The sequence below is a fragment of the Aspergillus pseudonomiae genome, assembly GCF_009193645.1.
Source record: "Aspergillus pseudonomiae strain CBS 119388 unplaced genomic scaffold BDV37scaffold_4, whole genome shotgun sequence".
In the NCBI taxonomy this organism is placed as follows: Eukaryota; Fungi; Ascomycota; class Eurotiomycetes; order Eurotiales; family Aspergillaceae; genus Aspergillus; species Aspergillus pseudonomiae.
Window position 1 is genome coordinate 401,331 of NW_022475996.1, and position 20,680 is coordinate 422,010.

General features: G+C 49.4%; 7 protein-coding genes across 7 annotated transcripts; 3 read left to right on the forward strand and 4 right to left on the reverse strand.

The window, feature by feature from the left end:
* Window positions 1–691: 691 nt before the first annotated feature.
* On the reverse strand, window positions 692–3,359 carry BDV37DRAFT_278488 (putative sterol glucosyltransferase; the record flags this gene model as incomplete). Its single annotated transcript, XM_032086063.1, has 6 exons — window positions 692–894; window positions 942–1,507; window positions 1,559–2,273; window positions 2,320–2,477; window positions 2,531–3,209; window positions 3,257–3,359. 6 exons carry the CDS (start codon window positions 3,357–3,359, stop codon window positions 692–694), a joined length of 2,424 nt encoding a protein of 807 aa, XP_031946297.1.
* Window positions 3,360–4,921: 1,562 nt separating this feature from the next.
* BDV37DRAFT_278489 (glycoside hydrolase family 43 protein) lies at window positions 4,922–6,686 on the reverse strand (the record flags this gene model as incomplete). The annotated part of the gene is made up of 4 exons (XM_032086064.1): window positions 4,922–5,472; window positions 5,526–5,699; window positions 5,766–6,222; window positions 6,288–6,686. The coding sequence occupies 4 exons, from the start codon at window positions 6,684–6,686 to the stop codon at window positions 4,922–4,924; spliced, it is 1,581 nt and encodes a 526-aa protein (XP_031946298.1).
* A 580-nt stretch (window positions 6,687–7,266) lies between these two features.
* On the reverse strand, window positions 7,267–8,301 carry BDV37DRAFT_237773 (uncharacterized protein). The gene is made up of 2 exons (XM_032080766.1): window positions 7,541–8,301; window positions 7,267–7,471 (listed from the first exon to the last, which is right to left on the reverse strand). The coding sequence occupies exon 1, from the start codon at window positions 8,180–8,182 to the stop codon at window positions 7,658–7,660; it is 525 nt and encodes a 174-aa protein (XP_031946299.1). The 5' UTR covers window positions 8,183–8,301; the 3' UTR covers window positions 7,267–7,471; window positions 7,541–7,657.
* Window positions 8,302–10,918: 2,617 nt separating this feature from the next.
* BDV37DRAFT_237776 (GNAT family N-acetyltransferase) lies at window positions 10,919–12,294 on the forward strand. The gene is made up of 2 exons (XM_032080767.1): window positions 10,919–11,434; window positions 11,538–12,294. Exons 1-2 carry the CDS (start codon window positions 11,020–11,022, stop codon window positions 11,798–11,800), a joined length of 678 nt encoding a protein of 225 aa, XP_031946300.1. The 5' UTR covers window positions 10,919–11,019; the 3' UTR covers window positions 11,801–12,294.
* A 707-nt stretch (window positions 12,295–13,001) lies between these two features.
* BDV37DRAFT_139070 (uncharacterized protein) lies at window positions 13,002–14,484 on the forward strand. The gene is made up of 4 exons (XM_032078813.1): window positions 13,002–13,430; window positions 13,516–13,623; window positions 13,676–14,061; window positions 14,122–14,484. Exons 1-4 carry the CDS (start codon window positions 13,287–13,289, stop codon window positions 14,441–14,443), a joined length of 960 nt encoding a protein of 319 aa, XP_031946301.1. The 5' UTR covers window positions 13,002–13,286; the 3' UTR covers window positions 14,444–14,484.
* A 1,280-nt stretch (window positions 14,485–15,764) lies between these two features.
* Window positions 15,765–18,461, forward strand: BDV37DRAFT_237783 (uncharacterized protein). The gene is made up of 4 exons (XM_032080768.1): window positions 15,765–16,420; window positions 16,482–16,855; window positions 16,917–17,583; window positions 17,636–18,461. The coding sequence occupies exons 1-4, from the start codon at window positions 16,055–16,057 to the stop codon at window positions 18,311–18,313; spliced, it is 2,085 nt and encodes a 694-aa protein (XP_031946302.1). The 5' UTR covers window positions 15,765–16,054; the 3' UTR covers window positions 18,314–18,461.
* BDV37DRAFT_237788 (putative aldo-keto reductase (YakC)) lies at window positions 18,401–20,672 on the reverse strand. The gene is made up of 6 exons (XM_032080769.1): window positions 19,951–20,672; window positions 19,811–19,889; window positions 19,597–19,737; window positions 19,427–19,540; window positions 19,170–19,364; window positions 18,401–19,097 (listed from the first exon to the last, which is right to left on the reverse strand). Exons 1-6 carry the CDS (start codon window positions 20,227–20,229, stop codon window positions 18,802–18,804), a joined length of 1,104 nt encoding a protein of 367 aa, XP_031946303.1. The 5' UTR covers window positions 20,230–20,672; the 3' UTR covers window positions 18,401–18,801.
* Between the last annotated feature and the right edge of the window lie 8 nt (window positions 20,673–20,680).

A 20,680-nucleotide genomic window follows, 5' to 3' on the forward strand; every position in this document is an offset into this window, starting at 1 on the left:
CGCTAATGCACGTTGCTTACGCGCTAGAGCCACTTTATTTCTTTGCAACATTGGGTTGGCCAATGATGGCCGTTGGTGTGTGCTTGGCGGGTTCTTTTCCTGGTTTGTATTGTATTGTATTGAACGGTGTACTGTCGTTTTCTTTCTGTGATTGATACTACAGTGACCTGTCCTGTGTCAACAACGGCACCTCATCGCAGTATCAGGAACAATGGAAACAGCGGAGATAAAATAGTATCATCACCGCAGTAGGCTGGCCCTTTCCATTGATGCAACTATACGTAACACACGCTACGTACAACTAATACTAAAACCTTGTCTTCGACTCCGGTAGCGTGTGGAGGGAGAAGGGAATACAATTATTGTCGGGGATAGTAGTGCTGCGCAGTTGAGACAGAATTTGACGGGTACGGAGAAGGGGCCGTTGCTCGAGGAAATGGTGGAGGCGATGGATATTGCCTGGTTACGGGTAAAGGGAATAGTTCTCAAGTATTTTCATGAGTTTATATTGTATCTATACGTATAATTATTATCCATTAGTTGAGAGGCAGTAGGTAATAATGGTGGACCTATTCTCTTGGGGTATTGTCTTGAAATGCCTAAGGATGTTTTGATTGTATAGCTTCCACATGCTCAAATCAAATGCGACGCTTGATGGTGTTGCAGTTCCCGTTGCAAATGCCTCAAATGATCAACCTGCGTCCGCATTCTTCAGAGCATCGAAGCTCTGCATCACCAAGGCATGATCTGTTTCAGGCTTTGCAACCTTTCGTGCTATATACTGGCCCTCCTGAAGCCGCGCTTGGACGATTTGCTTCCTGGTCTTTGACCTCATCACCGTGTGTAGGCTCTTGGTTATTCCATGGGCTGGATAGGCCACGAGACCAAGTGCAGCTGTGCAAAGTCAGCAAGACTCGTGAAAAGCGACAGGACTAACCAACCTGATGGTACTTTAGTACCGATGCTAAGTGTTCCTTTGAGGAACCCTTTAGCCATTCCCACGGCACCCTCTTCCTTGGCTCCCTTCTGGGTCTGTGTGAATATATCGGTGAAGCCTTCTCGCATCCCTTGAGTGAAATTCTTGCCACCTGCGATAGCACCACTTTTCCAGTCGCGGACGGCATAATCTTCCACCTCTTCACCATATAGTCGTGGCACGGCCCGGAGGCCCTCTGTAGCAGCTAGCGGGATGTCGACGATCACTCCCTTGTAAACATGTTTCATAAACTTGCCAAATCCCGCTGCCCCGGCCCCGATAGCCGCTCCTGTGGCATTCCAGTCCACCGTGTTAGCCGTTGTGGTTTTCGAGTCAACCTTTAACAGAGGATCTTCGGCGTTGGTGGCTGCCGGAGCTGTCGCAGATCGGCCCTTCAGTTCTTGATACGGTTTCACGAACATATCTGACGTGGCTCTTAGCATGTCTGTGCCATAGCCTATCGTTGCTGAGGTTGTGCTTGTTATTGGATCATATCTGCGATTTGTTATAATTATAGGACGGATTTCGTGCCTGTCACGTTAGCCTGGATTATAAGGTGAGTCGAGACGAGTGGGGTCATACGACTGTAGGTTCTTCGACTCAATGCGCAAGTGGTCCAGTAGGATCTGAGCGGCTAATTTGGAGAGAAGGATAGGTTTGGTGGACCTTTTGTAAATCCACGACGCGGGCTGGTCGGGAATAAGCTGGCAGCGCATGTGGTCCAACGGCAGATTTCGATGGAAGGATTCGACGGCGGCTTTGACACCCGACTCGTATTGCATTTTATTAGAAATATCTTTTGCAGCCTCCTTGGCCTGAGGGGTGAGGCAGTACTGAATTGCTTCAGCGAGGCTTTGGGCTGTCAAAGACTTCTGTGGGATTGGCTCGGGACCGGCCCCTGACGCCGCGATCATCTTACCCCAGAAGGGCTGATCTCCAAAGAAGGGGACAATGGCAGTGGGCTTTCCGAAGCGTAGGCCGCATGCTGTCGTCCCTGCACCGCCGTGATGTACCACAGCAGACACGTGTTGGAAAAGCCACTCGTGAGGGCAGTCGCCGATATACAGAATGTCTTTTGATGAAGAGCCTCCGAGCTTACTCCACCCTCGTGAGATAATTGCACGAACGCCGATCGCTCGGACGGCCTCTTCAAGAATCGAAGTGAGCCGCGGGGGATCATCGATGACGATGCTACCGAAGCCAATATACACCGGTGGTGGACCGTCGCGGAGGAATGCATCTAGTTCGGAAGACGGGGAATATATCGGCAATTCACGAAAGAAGAAGCCACAGACATCTAGATACTTAGTAGGGCACAATACAGAACGGTTAGAGAAATGTACCGATGTAAGATGGCCAATCCTTGGGTTTGGGCACCAAGGCTGGAGACCAGCAATATGTGAATGGCACTTTAAGAGTCTGCACAAGGCTCGGCCCTTCGGTAAGCGGAACCCGTTCGAGATCAATGGTTTCCCTCCAGTCGTTGATCACATCGCCAAGTCTAAACACAGCAGATTAGACAGATGTCTCCACATTGTGAACAATTCATCTCACCCTTGCCAGGTCATCCACTCTACAACTCCGTACGAAACGGCATTTGCGAATCTCGCGTTCGTCCCGGAATATTTCAAATTGGCAAGCGGATGAGGATACTCTGATGTCGAACTCCAGGGCATGGTGAACATCAAGTGTAGAGGAACCCCTAGGGCTTGGGCACAGTGGACATGTGCAAAGCTGGGAGGGTTTGCGATAATGGCGTCGGCCACGAACGGAGCCCCTGTGCTAGGATCATCCTGGATACAAGACTTCCAACATCCTTCCAGCATCTCTCGGACCATCATCCGTTTTCTTGTGATTTCCCCTGCCTTCAGACTCTTCATGTTCGGGATTAGACCCGGGTTCTTCACCATAAATGCCATGAGCTCGGCAGGATCGCCGCCGATTGGGTAGAACACCAGATCCGACTTCCGAACGAAGGAAGCAAACACATCGTGTGTTGCTAACCGCACTCGGTGGCCATGCTTTTGCAACTCGTTCCCCAGTGCAATAAAAGGCTGAACATCCCCGCGGCTCCCCACGACATGTATGACAATGTTGAGTTTGAGATCGCATCGCACTGGCCCCGAGTAGGTAGGTGGCGGGTGTATTAAATCGTCCTCACTGAGTCGGGGGATGAACCTGAGAGCGGTTCTTGCCGTGGCCGAGTCTAGGTCCACATCAATGCGGCCATCATCTACTTTGTTAGTGAAATGTAGTCAAATAACTGCTAGACAACTATACCTTGTACTGTGCTGGATCCTGCTTCTGCGATTAGTGTATAAGGTGGAGGAGCATCTACTAGATCCGCGAGGTCATCCGACTTCGACCGCTGGAGAGGTTTCATTCTGTAGAAATATGAGAGTATGATGAAGGGAAACCATGATCCAGTTGAATATGGTGTTTATATGTATAAAAGATTCTATCAGAGCTATTCGAAGAGAGACCTGCTTGAGCGGTGGGGATAAATCCAGTCCGGTCGTACTCGTGTTCGTTACTGTGACAGGCCTAAGACAGTGGGGCACGACCGTCGCACTATTCCTCTTCTAACGCTAGTCAACGATCCCTAGTGGATCCCAGCCAAAAATAAGAATCCATCCTGGTCGGCCGATCACCCAAATGATTCAGGGGGATAAGGCTGTATTGTGATATCATTGTTATAATTAGATAGAACCCCGAGCTGGCAATTACTAGAAGCACAGGAAATGGTGGATTTTTCCAAGTTTCGTTTTATCTGTTCATCCAGCGGGGCAATTCATCTCCACTGATCCTGGTTTGGGAATATGGTTATGGGCTAGTAAGCATCTAGGCCTCAACTAGTGGAACGCATCCTTCACATAGTCCAATATTCGCCATACTAGGTAATGCTCTGGAAGGGTTCAATTGATTAATTATCAAGATATTATCAGCTGAAGGTCATTGGCAAGGTCGAAACTTAAGGCAAGGCTACCATTTGTCTTACACTGGCGTTGTCATAACATCGAGCTGTCCTAGCTTAGGCAACAGCGAGAAAATTTCGCTCCAACCTTTTGCTGTCTTAGTAGTAGCCCGGAAGCTCCTACTACCTGGTAGTACATGAGCTCATCCTCCGTATTTGCCCAGGCGCTTCCTATCAAAGTAGCGTCGTATTCGGTTAAGGCTGCACTGTCACAAAAACTAAGCTATACCCAATGCTATCAGATTTTGGGTAGCACCGTCTGGACAGGGCCTCATCAAGCCCTTCACTCTTCCACACGGGATCATCCACGTCAACGCCACTAGCGTATTCAAAGATTAGGGACGGGACAGAGCCGGGATAGCATGGTAAATGGCTCTGCCGTGTCACAAGGAAGGTGGAGAGTTGCGCATCACTTCGCAGCACGTAGCACGAACGCGAGTCCAGTTGCATATCAGAGACATGTGACCAGGTTGGCCGCCAGAGACCATGTCTGATCCAAGAGTCTTGAGGATTCGTGTGGTAAAGATACGCTGTGAAGCGTACATTGGCATGGACATACTGTCGTCAATACAGATACTCGCACCTTATAGAAGAATGGGTACCAAAGGTAACCACAAGAGAAACCTCAAGGAGATGGTAACTGGCCATTGTGACTGGTAAGACGCGCCACGTTCGAGTCCGCCACATTCTTTGCCGAGACTACCACCATTTATACATGTCCAAGTTGGAAGTTTTCCTGAGGGCATTGGTCTAGCTTGTATGAAAGAGAAAAGATTCCCAATCCCTAGCCCAACACTCAAGGGTCGACGATCTAATCCTAAACTTGTAGAGACTCGTATGGATGACCGCTAATAAGGAACTGCTGTAAAACGTTGTTTACCCAGTTGACGAGGGGCTACAGTGGAGACTGAACTGCAATATGAAGGCCAAATATTGGTAGCACGTAGTGAGTTGTACATAAGGTTAAGACATCATCTAAACTCGGCATACACAAAGTCTGCCGGAACCAAACAGCGTTGCCGTTCTCCGAAGGCGTACAATCCGAGCATCATCCCGGTAAAGGATGCTCCAACTGGCGGCGACTGAGTCATTGTGCTGTTCTGAACCTCTCCTAGCCACTGGGTCTCGGAATGAGCGCCGTTCACCTCTCTGAAGCCAAACCTATACTGGTCTCCGCATTCGATGAAGAACACAACATCCGACACTGCATTTTCAAGCTCTCGATCAATGACCTCTCCTTCAGCCGGCTGGAAGCGCACAATTCGTGTCGCTTCCTTCGTAGGGGAGAGTCTGATCCCTATACTGCTGTAAGTGAAGTAGTTCCACCAGACGACAGTTCCAGCTTCTGTATGTGGTGATTGAGGATTGAAAGATAATTGTGTTTCCCACGTGCAGTAGTGATGAGTTTGTTTCCGAAGAAATAGAGTCGGACAACTGGGGACGGAGAGGTTATATGGCCCTCCGTGTAGACGGAGGTGGTTTAGTCGTTCTACAAGGGAGTAATCTGTTCTCGTGGGGGTGTCTAAAGGTAACAGTCTCAGTTTAACGTCAGGGAACATGCTTTTGCGAACTTACTTTTGCGGTACCAGCCTAGCTGTAATTCTGGGCCCGAGAAATCATCTCTCCATACTACAGGATCTTGGTCCTCATAAAGGTGTGGACTTTGGGATTTGAGAGAGATCTTATTGCCCCCATTGAAAATCGGCCAATCGTCCTTCCACTCAACGGGTATCAGAAATGTTTCGCGGCCTATTGTCGTCGTAGCCATTGAGTTAGCTCTGCAGCATATGTCAAGCAAAGAATGAGCAAAGGTACCAAAAACAGACTCCTCCCAGTAACCATCCTTCCGCACCGGTCGCACACCCAACAAAACAGCCCACCATCTTCCCTGTGCGTCTTCCACCAAGTCTGCATGCCCAGTATTTTGCACCTCGTCATTGATCCCATTCCTCCAGAGTGGGTTACTCGGTCCCACTTCCCACGGACCAAACGGGCCCGTCTCACTGCGGCTCACCCATTCGCAATGGCCGCTTTCTGTGCCCCCTTCAGCGGTGAAAAGATAGTAGTATTTCCCGTGCTTGAATATATGCGATCCCTCCGAGACGCCGGAGGTAGAATCTCGGATGAGCCTCGGTTCGGATGTGGAGGCCCCGCTGGCAAGATCAACAGTAGCGATATGGATGGCGAAGTCTTTAAGATTTGCATTCGGCGTTCTATTCAGCTTGCGATAGGTCGATGATAGGTAAACTGTGCCGTCATCGTCCCAGAACAGCTTGAGAAATCCTTGTTAGAACAGGCGTGGCACGCTGAACAGGTTGAGGGATGAGAAGTACATACATCCTGATCAAATCCGACCTGGTCGAAAAACACCGGGTCAGACCAGGAATCTGAATCCCAGATGTTCTCTGTCTTCACATAGAACCCGCGCGGCCAAACCCGATCATCATCCTGCGGGCGATAGCGTTCAAAGCTGGCCGCAATTATATAGTACACACCGTCATGGTACCGTAGGGTGGTGGCCCAAACTCCACCACCAGGTTCGGGGGTCTGGATGTGGATCTGACTGCGCCTGGTCAGTGCGTGGCCGATCAGGGTCCAGCGTATCAGATCAGTGCTGTGGTATATCGGAGCTCCGGGGAAGTATTCGAAGGAAGAGGTTACGAGGAAAAAGTCATTCTTCACGCGAATTACGGAAGGGTCGGGATTAAATCCGGGGATAATCGGATTGTTGTACATGACGACAGCAGTCAGATCTATATGAGAACCGTCGGCCTGGAGAAACCTATTCAGTATTTATAGTTGTGTCCGACAACACAACATCACCTAATGCCGTGACGGGATTGGTGGATAAATGTCGCCTGTGCTCTGTATCGTCAACGCGAAAGATTTTCAAGATTGAATAAAGCGACCGAAAATTGATGGTCGAGGAGGATCTTGCAAGATCCTACCCCACATGTTTGGCATATTTTTCCGTCTGCTTGTGGTCAGTGACTGACTCAGTGCTAAATTGAATAGTACTAGGGTCGTAGGCCAGTAGACTACAGACCACTGCCTAAGACAAGCAGAGTATAAGGATTCTTTTTTAATATAGACTATACTCTATAGAATGTTAATTTTAATCTTTATATTTATTTCTATTTATTTAACATTATCTAATGTTATAAATATAGTATACGATAACACGGTTAGCAGGGCGCTGGAAACGGCCGCCATTGCACCGGCTATTTCGAGGATAGCGTGGACTTTTGCTACTTTTATATGCCTACCCCTGCCGCTTTTAACGCTCTTCCTGGCTCTGATGCAGCATCATGTTTATTTTAGTTTAGCTGACCCCGTTAACGTCTATATCGTTCCATGGCATTTTCTTCAACACAAGTGACTAGCCCATTTATTATCTCTAGTAACATGGGTTCCAGGTTCAGTACCTTATTCCACACCCACCGATCGGAAGACCATTCGACAAGCGTTGGAAAGTCTAGACGACTCTAATACCACAACTCCAAGCATCATTCTATTGCGGGGTAGGCTATTCTCATGTTATTTATCATAGGACAAAGAACGGATAGAATCCACTTACAGCTTCTTGGTAGGAGAACTTTAGGGCCCCAAATTCTTCCTGGACCAATCTCGACATCCGGGTCTGGTTAACAGCGCCTCGATCAGCTAGCGAATCGTAATGACGAATCACTCGCTCCCGTTCATTAATCTCAAAGTAACGTGTAGTGGCTGTCTGTGTGGTTAATGGGACAGAAGAAAACCAATGGAATAACGTCCCCAAACGTTTCTTTAGCTTGTCGTCGGTATTTTGAAATCTTCTTGGCCCATGCCGCTAGCGGCCGTTTGAAGGGTCGGATTCGCTTTACTGGTTCAATCGCAATAATCTCATCGAGAGGAATGTTTTTGTCGTGTCGAACAAATGCTGGCCGGTCAGATATCTGCATGGCCGCCAGGATTGTCCATGCATCGAGCCGTACGCCTGGATGGAAGTGTTGAAGTATTGTACATTCCAGCTCCATGCTTCCATTCACGGCCAAAGTGTCGTTGGGGCTAAGTATGGTTTGGCATAATACTCTGGCCTTGACCCCTATTCCTTTCACGGAAAGTGCTTGGTTGGCTATCCTTGCTTCAACCCTCCCTAGTCCAAGGCAGACCCGGCTCGGTTCATATCCAGTTGGCCGACGAGACGGTTGGAGCACAGTCGAGCACGGATAAAGGCTCTTGTGCGGGCTCATCGCTGAGGGAAATTATCGTGCTTGTATGTCACGTCCGCATTGGACCGTACTCTCTTTGACATAGTGCGGCTGGCCCACCGAAAGGGCTTATCCCTAACCAAACTGTCCCAAGTATTGACCTTTTCCGCGATCCTTGGCGCTGATAGTAGTCAGGAGCTCTCATCAGGGCGTGGTGAAGATAGCCATAGCGTTGCATCGGCGCCTTCGACGCCACCCGCTACTTCAAACTAGGCGGGAGTAGAACTGCGCGTGGTGAACGACTAGCTCTTAACACCTAGTTTAGTCTCCACCGTTTAAGTGAATCTTCGAGTCAAGACCAGTTATCCAAGCAACCCGTCCAGGGCCCGTGAGGCTTAGGCTGCTGAGCTTCTGGGACGGAAATGTAGATGAGGACGATTTGTCAATCAAAAAGCCTCCTGATTGACTGGTACCTTGGCGCAGGCGCTGCTGAACTGTGACCCTCACCGCAATCCTTGGCTAGCAATCCCATGCCTGCGCGCTCTTGGATAGCATGAAAGAGACAAATGAGATTTAGTGCTTGGTTTCGATTGCCAAGAGAGACGAATCGTGTTCTAATAAGGAGCTAGCTGCTCTAAGCGAGCCGTCCTGAGTTGCAGGCAGCTGAGATACATCAATCGACGAGATTATCAGATTATCGCGATCGGCTTCAATCGAACGACCAGGGAGAGTCAAAGAGGAGGCATCACAGGAAGTCATCAATATAGCAGCCTTCGTGCCGAAGCCAGCAGCCGAGGCTGAAGACTCTGAGGCCCAGCAGGAAGGAGGGCAGCAGTCGGATCACGAGGAGCCTCGTGTAGAAGAAGAAGATGATGATGAGGCTGAAGAAGAGGGAAAAGGAGGATACAGAGCACCTATATTGCAGGCCACTCTTGGAACCAGCTCCCACAGAGCCTAACATGGCAGGTAATTAAAAGCCCGGCAAGATGCCCAATAAGGAATAATACGTATATGTGCGAAGATGGGCAACGTATCAAGACGCCCTCCTGGAGTTGGGCCTCGATGGATAGCCAGATTGCGATGCCAATAATGTCAACCTTACAGCCAATCGCATATATGAGGAATTTTAGTCTTGACCTTGTCGATCAGGCAAATCCCTACGGGGCAGGTCGTATCTGCAAGTTTGGACCTGCGAGCCTATTGTGCAGAAATAAAGTGTACTGGGGGTTTCCCCACGATTTCCGATCACTCGATCACACTCAACGACTCTACCTCGTGGAATGGCTATGACATCTCGTCTTGGTGGATAATCGATGACCCGCAGGATGATCTGCATGAAGGGGACCGATGCAAAATTGTGGCTCTGTCCAAGGCAGAATCAACGAAGAGCGTGTACGGTTTGATTGTGAAAGAGTTTCAGGGCCCGGAAATGAACGTCCGTAGAAGAATAGGATATTATTGCATAAAGAGTCCATCACAGTATGGCAAAGCATGGAGTCGTGGCACGGTGAGAAAAGAATGATCGTGTTAGTATGACTTTTAGCGGGGACTTACGTTGAGGTATATATCAGGATATGGTTTGTACGAGTTCATTCATTAATGCTCTATACGGGACTACTGCATCTTTAACCTATTAATTAAGCTATGGATAGATAGATAAAATATAGCTCAGAAAACTACAACGGGGTCAGATTCTACTAGAAAAATACATAGTCTGGAGTAATGTAATATACCGTCAGAGAATAGGTGATACGGGATCGCACCGTGGCACAAGATCTGGAAAAAATAGGAAAAAGATCTAGCTAAAGAATAATAAAATAATACATTTGTATGTACCTTGTGCTCCGCTAATATTGTACTGCGCAGTAGTACATTTCTTCAATTGGACCCGCAAGTCACGCCCTTGTCGCCCTTGATTCCACTGATCACTCTATTTATATGCCCAAATGTCGACGACCTCATCTGTCAAAACATTGAGGTTCGTTCTGGCGCTCTTAGTAGATAGTAGGAGTTCGATTTGTGGTCTTTTGCGTAACCTTAAATTTTCTAATCAGATCTCCAACCGCCTACAAACCAGTTGACACGAACTCAAACGCCACTCAATTCAAGAAGTGGTCATACATGGCATCCCATTTAGTCTCCACTATGCCAACCACCGTCTTCCACCCGCTTTCCAGAAGACTGGTTGCAGTTTATCTTTAATATGAGTGCGAGGCTGTTCCAACTTGCCTCTTGGAGTAAAAAGGAAATATGACAAGTGTTATGGTCCCCAAAGTTTCCTTCTTATTTCGGTGATACATTGAGATGATACCGACTTGGTCGAATTATGTGTGACCTTGAGATATTAACTACAACCAAGGATAAGAATATCCACGAGCATCCACGAGACCATTATAATCACCATAGAGGCCTGAGCGATTTGAATGTGCCGAACCGGGTACCTGTCGAATTTGCACCGATTTATCACTATGATGGGAATGAGCGACATAGGATATCGTTCTTGTTCCGAGCGGTTTGAGAGTGTCTGCGAAGGCGGAAAATTCCCCCTCAGTGACGGTGCGGGGATGGATATATGATAACAAAATGAGTTAAGCGTGGGGTCTTCCAGCAAAACAACGAGGCTAAGTAGAGACTCAAAAGGATGGGCGGCCTCCGAGATAAGGTGACATTGAAAAGCTTTTCCGCGGTCAATACGAACAACATGTTCCAAATGTCAATGAAGACGCCATGCGCCCTAATCTAATATCACGCAGTACTATTACAGTGGCCTAGCACATTCGGACCCACTTAGGATTTTCCAACATTTATGATCACATTCCCACCCCAGATCGCACACTGACCGTCATTCCCCATTCAAAGGCAAAGAACCAACACTACTAATGCCCATTCAAATCCGCTATGCGACCGAGTCCGATAGCCCGGATTTGGTCCACATAAACACCGCCAGTTTCGCTCCGGGTCTATTTTACCAGAATGCATTTGCGAACGTTGAAGTTTCGGCCCTACAAACGTTGAAATATGCACGAACTTTCGCAAGATTCGTGGATCCCAAATACCATCTCTTAGTTGCAACGGACTCAGAAACGGGGCGTATCATCGCCTTCATGCGAGTGGTCATCCCACTTCGTTATCAACAAGAGTCCCATTCACTTACAGAGCTATCGGAAAATGCCACTAAGATGGCTGCTGAACCAAATAAATATCTACCCGAGGGAATTAACGAGCGCGTTTATGCGTGTTATTTGGATATGCTCAAGAGCTCGAGGGAAAAGTATCTGAGAGAAGATGATCTGAGTACGTATTCTAGTTTCTCCTAGCTTCTTTCCTCTCATATTCTCACACTTTAATTTCCTCTTGTCTATTCGCTTCGGCTCAGGAAGGCTAACCGGCGCTATAGTCCTGGACTTTTTGGCCACCGACCCCGAGTATCAGGGGAAAGGAATTGGAAGCCAAATGTTGAAATGGGCTACGAAAAAGGCGGATACCCTGAATGCACGAATGTTTCTTGAAGCAACAGAGGAAGGCTATCCGCTTTATAAAAAGTACGGATGGAACACACTAGAGGAAATCGTTCTAGACTTCGAGCCATTGGGGGGGCATAATAAGGGGAGCTACTATATTATGATCCGGGATCCAGTTCCTGATACTAATCAGCCCTAATTAACCATATGCTGTCATTACCATAAGTTGGACGCAACTTACATTGGATATCGCTATGAGAAGAGTAGTATAGGAAGTCCTGAAAGCCCGGTGCATCAATATTATCTATTCAAGTCAAATCTACGGCGTATCTTAGAGAAAAGAAATTATAAAACCATGTTTCGCTTTTTACTGGCCAGGAGAAAAGATCCAGGCACCAAAGGGCAAAGCCCAGGGGTGTTCCCTTACAGAGTAAGCTACCTACTAAGCCACATCCGAGTCCCCCACATCGCCGCTTACGTCTACTTATCATTCCATCCACCCTCATCTAGGTGGCTTATCATGATCCCCCCCTGAGGAGATGGCTAAGACTCGGAAAGTCTGGTAGTCAGCTTCTCGGCACTTGCTTTCTAAGCACGCTCAAGCCTGGGGCTTGAGAGAACCCCACAGGGAAATACCCACAGTGTCCCGTGCCTTCCAGCAAAAAGCATATAATTCATTGTCAAATGAACTGGTGTTTGCTGGCAGTCACTATCATCGTGTGTCTTTTGAAGAGCTCTTGTCGGGAAAACAGTTAGCTATGGGTTATAGCGAGCATTGCACAGCCATGACAGTCTCAGCAACTATTGCCGGTTGATCTCCGATAATAAAATTTGCCGTATGAGCTGAAAAACAGTAGTCGCTTCACTGGTCTTGTTCTTCGTCGCATATTCGAAGCCTGACTATTCCATGGTCTACAGATTTTGAACATATGTTCATATGAGAGGTTCGCCCAGGGCGCCGGTAACTGTGGAGTACTCTTGTCCCAGTTTACGAGGATATGGCGTTCGCCAGTCCAGGTACAGTACCTATTGCCTGCGTGATCAACAGCCCCAAAAGCCTCCTCAGAGATGTAGGGTTCTCTTGCCCCATTCAGGCACTGCCGGGGCAGGGTAAGAGATGCTCCTGTCGCATGTACACTCGACTAGGTATGAACTGAAAATATTTAGGTGGCAAATATGGCTCTAAGTATCTTTTACAGTAAGACTGATTTACAGCGATCGATTCAATCAGCATTCACCATCGACTTTGCGAGATGGCGTAATGACACCCGGATAAATGTTCCAAGAGCTTCCTACCGGTGAAAGGTTTAATGAGCAGGCGTTCTCGAGCTTGAATGATCCACGGATACCTGCCCCGCTCGATTGGCCCCTTGATCTGCACTGGGATTGGGTTTCATGGCGCTGGTAACGCTATCTCGGCTTGGCTGTAGAGCAACACCTGGTCAGTGCCATCGTCGGGTCAGTGGCTGAAGCATACATTGTATTCAGCAGGCTATACCCTTCTTGAGAAACCGCATGTCGTCGTCTATCTCCCTATCTATCACAATGCAGGTACTGTCGAAGCTTATAAAAGCTCCCCAGCGAAGCGAGGACCTCGTCAAATCGAACAACCCCAGTCTCTGATCTCCGGTATTCACAATACCATATTACCGACTATACCTTCGTACTAGCGAGATTTGCCGTCCATGACCACGAGGGCTGCGGACCTTGTTGGTGTCGTTATATCTTTCCTCATTCTCGCCTTGGGAACCGTGGCGTTGCGATGCTACGTGCGTCTACGGATCAAGAGGAGCTTTGGGTTGGACGATGGTCTGGCGGTTGGAGCATTGGTAAATTGTTCATCTTTGACCCGGGGTGGTGCACAACACATGGCACTCGTCCTCGTTCAACCATGCTGATATTTGTATCTTGGAGATTTTCTTCGTCATAGCGGCATGTGCCTTACTTGAAGGGGTTCGAATTGGCAGTTTCGGGTACTCCTGGACGGAATTAACGCCAGAGGTCCTCCTCAAAGGCTTGAAGGTAAACTGAAAACAACCGAATACTTCGATTTTCAACTCATCATCGGCTGCAGCTTCTATTTCTCTATGAGTCATCCTATGTGGTCGCAACCACCTTGGTCAAATTCGCCGTGGGTGTCTTTCTCCTACGATTTTGTATCGAACGCTACCATAAATGGATCATCTATGCCATTCTCATCCTACTCAGCTGCCTCACCATTTTCATCTTTATCTTCGTCCTCATCCAATGCCGGCCACCATCATGGTTCTGGAACCAAGCGATCACCCCACATGGCAGCTGCGATGGGAGAGGCTTCATCAAAGCGGCCTATGTGCATTCCGCCATTACAGCCTTTAGCGATGCGACCCTTGGGCTCCTGCCGATCCTGATTGTCCGAAGTCTGCATTTACCCTGCTACATCAAGGTTCACGTTGCTGTGATTCTGGCACTTGGTTCACTGTAATATATTCCCCAACGTCCTGGAGAAGTAAGATGCTCACACTTCACTTTTGTTCGCAGTGCCTGTTTTGCAACGATTGCGAGGATGTGTTTTGTTCACCAGCTCACCGACCCGAAAAATCTATTTTACTATACGGGTGTGATATGTTGGTCTTACGTTGAAGTGGGCGTTGCACTCATTACCTCGTCTGCGGCAACACTCCGGCCCCTTGTGGACCAAGTAGAATGCTGCGTTCCCCGGTGGCGACGCTTGAAGTCCAATCAGTACACCTCGAATGGCTCGAACCATCATGTCACATCCTCAACCACCTTCGAGGAGGCGCTTCAACAGGATAATCCAGGGATGAGTCTTGCCCCTATTACCCCGTTACCCCAAGTATAGGTGAAATACCGAAGAAATTCAAATAGATTTTCTCGTTTTTACGAAGATCAGTGGCCAAACGTACGATGAGAGGGTTGCAACCTTAGCATGCGGAAGCTTTTTCAGTTCCATGATAGCTATGGCCGCTTTTATATATCTTCGTAGGTGTTTTTAGGAATACCTGGTGTAGAACCGTGGAAGCAAGGCAGCTGTACCATTTTTTCAGTCGGAGCCCTCCCCACCCTTTTTCCTTCTTTTTCGTACTCTTTTGCCCCTTTCTTTTCTCTCGCATCCGTCTCCGGGTTCCATCTTCTGCGAAGAAAAGGAGAACGGGAAAGCCGGGTGGAGTCCGTGAAGGAGGTCATCACGTTAGCCCGCCCGTGGTTTTCGTGGGTCCGACGGGGGGGAAAAGCCGGGGAAGCAGGACGGAAGAATCAATTGAAAGGAGTGTGATTATGTTCGGGGCTCAGGATGAGGCTTCACTGGGACTCGAAGGTGGATCTGTCGTCATTCCCGTATTTCACATGTGATCGCGGGTTGGCGGAGAGGAAAAAGGAGTGGCCCCGATTCGCTTCTTATCCACAATATGGTGGTTTCGTTTACGGAGTAGTTTTGAAGCTCTCCCAATTCCCACTGGTGAGATCATGTGAAGTCGCGGATCTCTTAGCACGTGTCAAGCCTTTTCATGTAAATGATTAGTTGTTGTGAATTCCTTTCCTCCGCGTCTCCTGTTCACGCCGAAGTGGCTTCCGGGTTGCAGAGTGGTAAAGGAAAATGCGAAATTGGGCCATGCCATGGAAGTCGGAAGACAAAAACTACTACTAATCATAAATGATTCTAGTGTCAATTCGACACCGATACATAGACTGGCTACCCCTCGCCAGTTTGGATCGGTATAGTCACGTGCCCCGCGGCGCGCAATGTGGATCTCCAGTGTATGGGGAAGCTTTTGACGTTCTGGGGTTTGAAAGATTTATGGATGCGATCAAACTGTATTCCCCGGTATTTTGGTTCTCTGATATTATATTATACGACCAGATAGAGATCGGGGGGGGGGGAGTTGGTCGGATGTAGATACACCCTGTAGAGACTGCGTTGGCCCTGCAACTGATCGTTATCAGATAACAAGTCCAGCAGGGCAGGCCAATCATTAAATACGCTCAGGCTTGGATCGCTGTTGAACTGCTGCACGCCCTGCCGAGTTCGGGACAGACCCCTGTACGCAGAATAAGTTAAGTTGCCTTAGTGTTACATCCCTGGTAGGTATCGACAAGCCTAAAAGATGACTCGGTATCGTGAATTCCGAAGGCTCGTCGGCCGAGAAAGTTACGGCTACTGACCTGTCCGAATGACTTGGGGTTTTCGCCTCTTGCCGGTGAAGTAAGGCAGCAAGGCCACCAACAGACGAAGAACAGCCGAGGCTTCTGCCCCATTGGGCAATCGCTACGTTCACCCTCGGCCATTTTGTTTCTTGGTTCAGCTTCTGGGGCATTTTCCCCGTGGAGTGCTCTTCCTATAAGTCCTCCACTGCGCCCCCCTCCCCCATCTTGGTGACCAGATTTGTTTTTCTCTACAATTCTCATTCACTTCTATCATTCAGACATCCTCCATTCCCCATACAATCCTCACAACATGCCCTCTCCTCCTCCCGCCTGGGTCCAGGCGTTGAAGCCGGCTGGCCCGCAAGGCTCCGAGCTCCTCGCCCAGGAGCGCGCCCAGTCCAACGTTGACGTTGACAAGTTGGCCGAATTATTACACACCAAGGAGGCATTGGCCAGACAACAGCAGATTCTGTCCATCATGGAGTCCGATAAGGTGTTCGATAAATCAGAGAACTACACCTTGGGCCGCACAGAGAAGATTCAAAGAGCGTTGGCCAAGGCGAAGCGCCTGCAGCAATTGGCTGTGCAACACAACTGGTCGCAGGATGACTACTACATGGCGAACGATCTCTTGTCGGAGCCGACTCCTTATGGCCTCCATGCCAGTATGTTCTTGGTGAGTTACACTGCAACGCGACCAACCGATCCTAGTCGACCACTAACGGATCTTCGATTAGGTTACTTTGCGGGAACAGACTACCCCTGAGCAAAAGAAGCTCTTCCTCGAACCGGCTTCGAACTACAAGATCATTGGATGTTACGCACAGACGGAATTGGGCCATGGTTCCAACGTCCGTGGCTTGGAAACAACTGCCACATGGAACCCTGACGACAAGACTTTCACAATCCACTCGCCTACCCTGACTGCCTCGAAGTGGTGGATCGGCTCCCTGGGTCGCACTGCCAACCACGCCGTGGTCATGGCCCAGCTGTACATCGGAGGCAAGAACTATGGCCCCCACCCGTTCGTTGTCCAGATCCGTGATTTGGAAACCCACCAACCTCTGGAGAATATCTACGTCGGAGACATTGGTCCTAAGTTCGGTTATAAGTGAGTAGCTCTTTTACATGTATAGTTCGTCTTCATGTCAACAGGATACTGACTGAACCAGCACGATGGACAATGGTTTCCTTTTGTTCAACAAGGTCAAGATTCCCCACGTTAACATGCTGGCCCGTTTCTCGCGCGTCGATAAGGAGACCAACAAGTATATGCGCCCGGCATCTCACTCTCTCCTGTACGGTACTATGACCTGGGTTCGCTCCAACATTGTGCTGCAGGCTGGTAGTGTGTTGGCTCGTGGTGTCACCATCGCCACCCGTTATTGCGCTGTCCGTCGGCAGTTCCAGGACCGTGATGGCGGTAAAGACGCTGGAGAAAACCAGGTCCTGAACTACAAGATGGTCCAGGTCCGTCTCCTTCCTTTGCTCGCCTCCATGTATGCACTCCACTTTACCGGTCGCGGTATGATGCGCCTTTATGAGGAGAACCAGAAGCGGATGAAGGGCGCTGTTGAGGCTGGTCAGGACAAGAGAGGCGCAGGCCCTGAGCAGCTGAGGGCCGGTGCAGACCTGCTGGCAGATCTTCACGCCACTTCCTGCGGTCTGAAGGCACTCGCTAGTACCACCGCCGGAGAGGGTCTCGAGGTGTGTCGTCGGGCTTGTGGTGGTCACGGATACAGCAACTACAGCGGTATTGGACCGTGGTATGCGGACTACCTGCCTACATTGACCTGGGAGGGTGACAACTACATGTTGACACAACAGGTTGCAAGATATGTAAGTCACTAATCCTTGCTCTTTGGTCAAATTCGCCTGCTCACTGTCGTAGCTTTTGAAATCTGCCCGTGCCGTCCTTGCCGGTAAGGGAACGAACAACGACACATCCCAGATTCTGCAGACATATCTCTCTCGTCGGGAGAAGGGTGCTTCTTTCGACATCCTGGAAGAGGATAAGGACATCGTTGCCGCCTTTGCCTGGCGTACCGCACATCTCACCTTCGAAGCGTTGAAGCGCCGAGACGTTGAGAAGCGGTCATGGAACAGCCTGCTGGTCGACTTCTGGCGCCTGTCGACCGCGCACTCGCAGTACCTGGTTGTTAAGAACTTCTACGAAGCGGTCACTTCGCCCCAGCTCACATCCGAGCTGGACCCTGAGACTCTATCCTTGATGCACAAGCTCTTCCGCCTGTACTCTCTGCACACTCTGGAGCGTGAGGCCGGTGAGTTCTTCTCGTCCAGTGCCGTCACCACCCGCCAGATCTCGCTGGCGCAGTCGAACGCTGTGATGAAGCTTTTGGATGAGATCCGCCCCCACGCAGTGCGTCTGGTCGATGCCTGGAAGTTCCCTGACTGGCAGCTCGACAGCAGTCTGGGCCGCTATGATGGTGAAGTCTATCCAGACCTCTTCCGCCGTGCTTGTCAGAACCCGGTCAACGACCTGGTCTTCGACCCCTACCCGTGGAATGAGAACGTGCTGAAGAACAGCGCACCCAAGAGCAAGCTTTAATTTCTTCGTTTGGTGTAATTTCTGGCGATATAATCTTTTGATATGCATTCATGTACAGTTTAGGTTTTGGGATGAATTTGCTATGACGGGGTTATAGATATAGACTATCTATAGAATAGAAATATAGACCCTAGACGGATTTGGTCAACGATTGTACAAGTAAATATCAGTAATCTAACTAAGTAACCTAACTAAGTCTCGCCGAACCTTGTACATTGGGGTCGTTTGGGAGTACTATCCAAGGCAGAGGATCAACAGAAGGCTGTAAGGCTACCTCGCTGAGATCACAACTTGAGATACACCACAACGATAAGACAAGAACTTCAGCTTTGATGATTACACCTGTCGTACATGGAGGCTTCATCACGCCAGTGGCATTCATTCTATATAAGCGTCCGATTTGCCCCAAAGGTTTACATATCATAACCCCTCACCTCATGATCGAACTATATCCATTATATCCAACCGAAGAAACCATGATCCAACCACTAATGCCCCACCATAGCTTGATGCACAGCACCATACCGATTCCCATGCGGCTTCGCAGCATCAATGATCTGCCTCATCGCCTCTTTCTCCTCCTCCGTCAAGTCAATCTCCCTCGAAGCCCAATTCTGCTCCAACCGAGTCGCCTTCGTCGTACCCGGGATAGCAATGAACCCCTGCGCAGCAACCCACGCAAGCGCGATTTGACTAATCGAGCAACCCCTCCGCGCAGCAAGCTTCTTGATCTCCTCCACAATAGCCCGGTTCTTGTAGAAGTTCTCACCCTGGAACTTGGGGCCTGGCGCAGAAAACATTAGCAAAGTGTGGTCTGGCATTGGGGGGGGGGAACAGGGGGGAGAGGGAGATATACTCGTGCGGCGGAAGTCACCCTCCACAAAGTCGTCCGGCGTCTTGAATGGGAAGTCATCCACGAGCCACCCGTGGCCCAGCGGGCTGTACGCCACATAGGCTACGTTGAGCTCTCGACACGTGTCGATGAGCCCGTCTGTCTCGTGCAGTGTTTCGAAGGCAGAGTACTCGGCTTGAATGGCGTCGATTTTGGCGACTGTGGCTCTTCTGTTAGAAATAGTGTATCCAGGGGAATGAAGGAGATGGGGAAAGACGGACTGGAGTTGGCTTTGCGGAGCGTCGCGGCCGAACACTCGGACAGACCGATGTACTTGGTCTTGCCGGCTCGGCGGATCTCATCCAGCGCCGGGATGGACTCCTCTAGCGGGGTGTCTGATCTCGTTAGCTTGCTAGCGTTATTATACGCCCTGGGCACATCTGACACATACTGGGATCTATCCGATGCAAGTAGTACAGGTCCGGGGCGAAGCCCAGTCGCTCAATGGTGCCCTCGATGTATTCCTTGATGTGCGCGGCGGAATTGGTGACGCCGCCGCCGCCGAAGACATTGAAGCCGCATTTGGAGGCGACTGGTGTGTGTGGAATGTTAGATTAAATGAGTGTTGTGTTGTTTTATGTGGTGACCCGGGGGTATGAACTGACTGAAGACTTTGTCGCGGACGTTGTGTTTCCTGATAAAGTCGCCCAGGAGCTTCTCGTTCACGCCTGCTTGATAGACGACCTTTGCCCCCGCCGGTTAGACTCACTCGGTGATACTCCAAATAGGCTGAATGGTCACTCACGGCTGTGTCCCAGAATGTACATCCCAGTTCGATGGCTTTCAGCAGCACGGGCTCGGCTTCCTCTAGCGACAGGTTGCTACCCAGGCCGAAGCTTAGACCCATCGCCCCAAAGCCTGGCGTGGGAACTTCGAGGTTGGCGAAGGGGAGTGTTTTGACCATTTTCGTTGGGATGTTCGGGGTTGCTACTGGGTTGATGTCAAAGGGTTGAGGTTGTTTCGTTTGAGTTTTATCTCCCGGGGTCGTGGACATATTTATATTTCTTGAGTTCTTCCCGACCATACGGCTTCTAGTAGCCAAAAGCCGGCACTTGACGTAGATTATACCGTCACACCAAATGTGATGCAATGGAGAAGATACTCCTTCAGCCAATTACTTCCCATCTTGACACTGTCGACTGCTGACACGGCTTTACTCGCTTATATCCGAATGTCCGATAAACACCGTTTGGCGCTGACGGCGGCGGGCGTTGTGGGGCCTGATGATGTCGTTTGAGGAGCAAACAACAGACTCCATTTTCAGTGGCTGTGAAACTGTCAGTGGAGAAAAATGCTTGTTTTGAGCCGCTGGTTATTAGCAGTGCTAGAATGTCATCGGTAATCTGATGCCCCACAGCGCGTTTCCAGAGTTGGGTTGACTACAGGCTTGCTCTAGCCCTATCCTCTGTAGTATTTCATGGAACAGCCAGGACTGAAGTTGTGTATATAATAGTGGATATTATACTGTCTAGTCT

Bases quoted from the DNA above. Each gene is read 5' to 3' on its own strand.
- BDV37DRAFT_237773 (XM_032080766.1), bottom strand. From the start codon at position 8,182: ATGAGCCCGCACAAGAGCCTTTATCCGTGCTCGACTGTGCTCCAACCG.
- BDV37DRAFT_237776 (XM_032080767.1), top strand. From the start codon at position 11,020: ATGCCCATTCAAATCCGCTATGCGACCGAGTCCGATAGCCCGGATTTG. The intron at 11,435-11,537 runs GTACGTATTCTA...CCGGCGCTATAG, and splicing joins TCTGAGAGAAGATGATCTGA to TCCTGGACTTTTTGGCCACC.
- BDV37DRAFT_139070 (XM_032078813.1), top strand. From the start codon at position 13,287: ATGACCACGAGGGCTGCGGACCTTGTTGGTGTCGTTATATCTTTCCTC. The intron at 13,431-13,515 runs GTAAATTGTTCA...TGTATCTTGGAG, and splicing joins GTCTGGCGGTTGGAGCATTG to ATTTTCTTCGTCATAGCGGC. The intron at 13,624-13,675 runs GTAAACTGAAAA...CATCGGCTGCAG, and splicing joins TCCTCCTCAAAGGCTTGAAG to CTTCTATTTCTCTATGAGTC.
- BDV37DRAFT_237783 (XM_032080768.1), top strand. From the start codon at position 16,055: ATGCCCTCTCCTCCTCCCGCCTGGGTCCAGGCGTTGAAGCCGGCTGGC. The intron at 16,421-16,481 runs GTGAGTTACACT...ATCTTCGATTAG, and splicing joins TCCATGCCAGTATGTTCTTG to GTTACTTTGCGGGAACAGAC. The intron at 16,856-16,916 runs GTGAGTAGCTCT...TGACTGAACCAG, and splicing joins GGTCCTAAGTTCGGTTATAA to CACGATGGACAATGGTTTCC.
- BDV37DRAFT_237788 (XM_032080769.1), bottom strand. From the start codon at position 20,229: ATGGTCGGGAAGAACTCAAGAAATATAAATATGTCCACGACCCCGGGA. The intron at 19,890-19,950 runs GTGAGTGACCAT...GCGGGGGCAAAG, and splicing joins GTACATTCTGGGACACAGCC to GTCGTCTATCAAGCAGGCGT. The intron at 19,541-19,596 runs GTATGTGTCAGA...TAACGAGATCAG, and splicing joins CTTGCATCGGATAGATCCCA to ACACCCCGCTAGAGGAGTCC.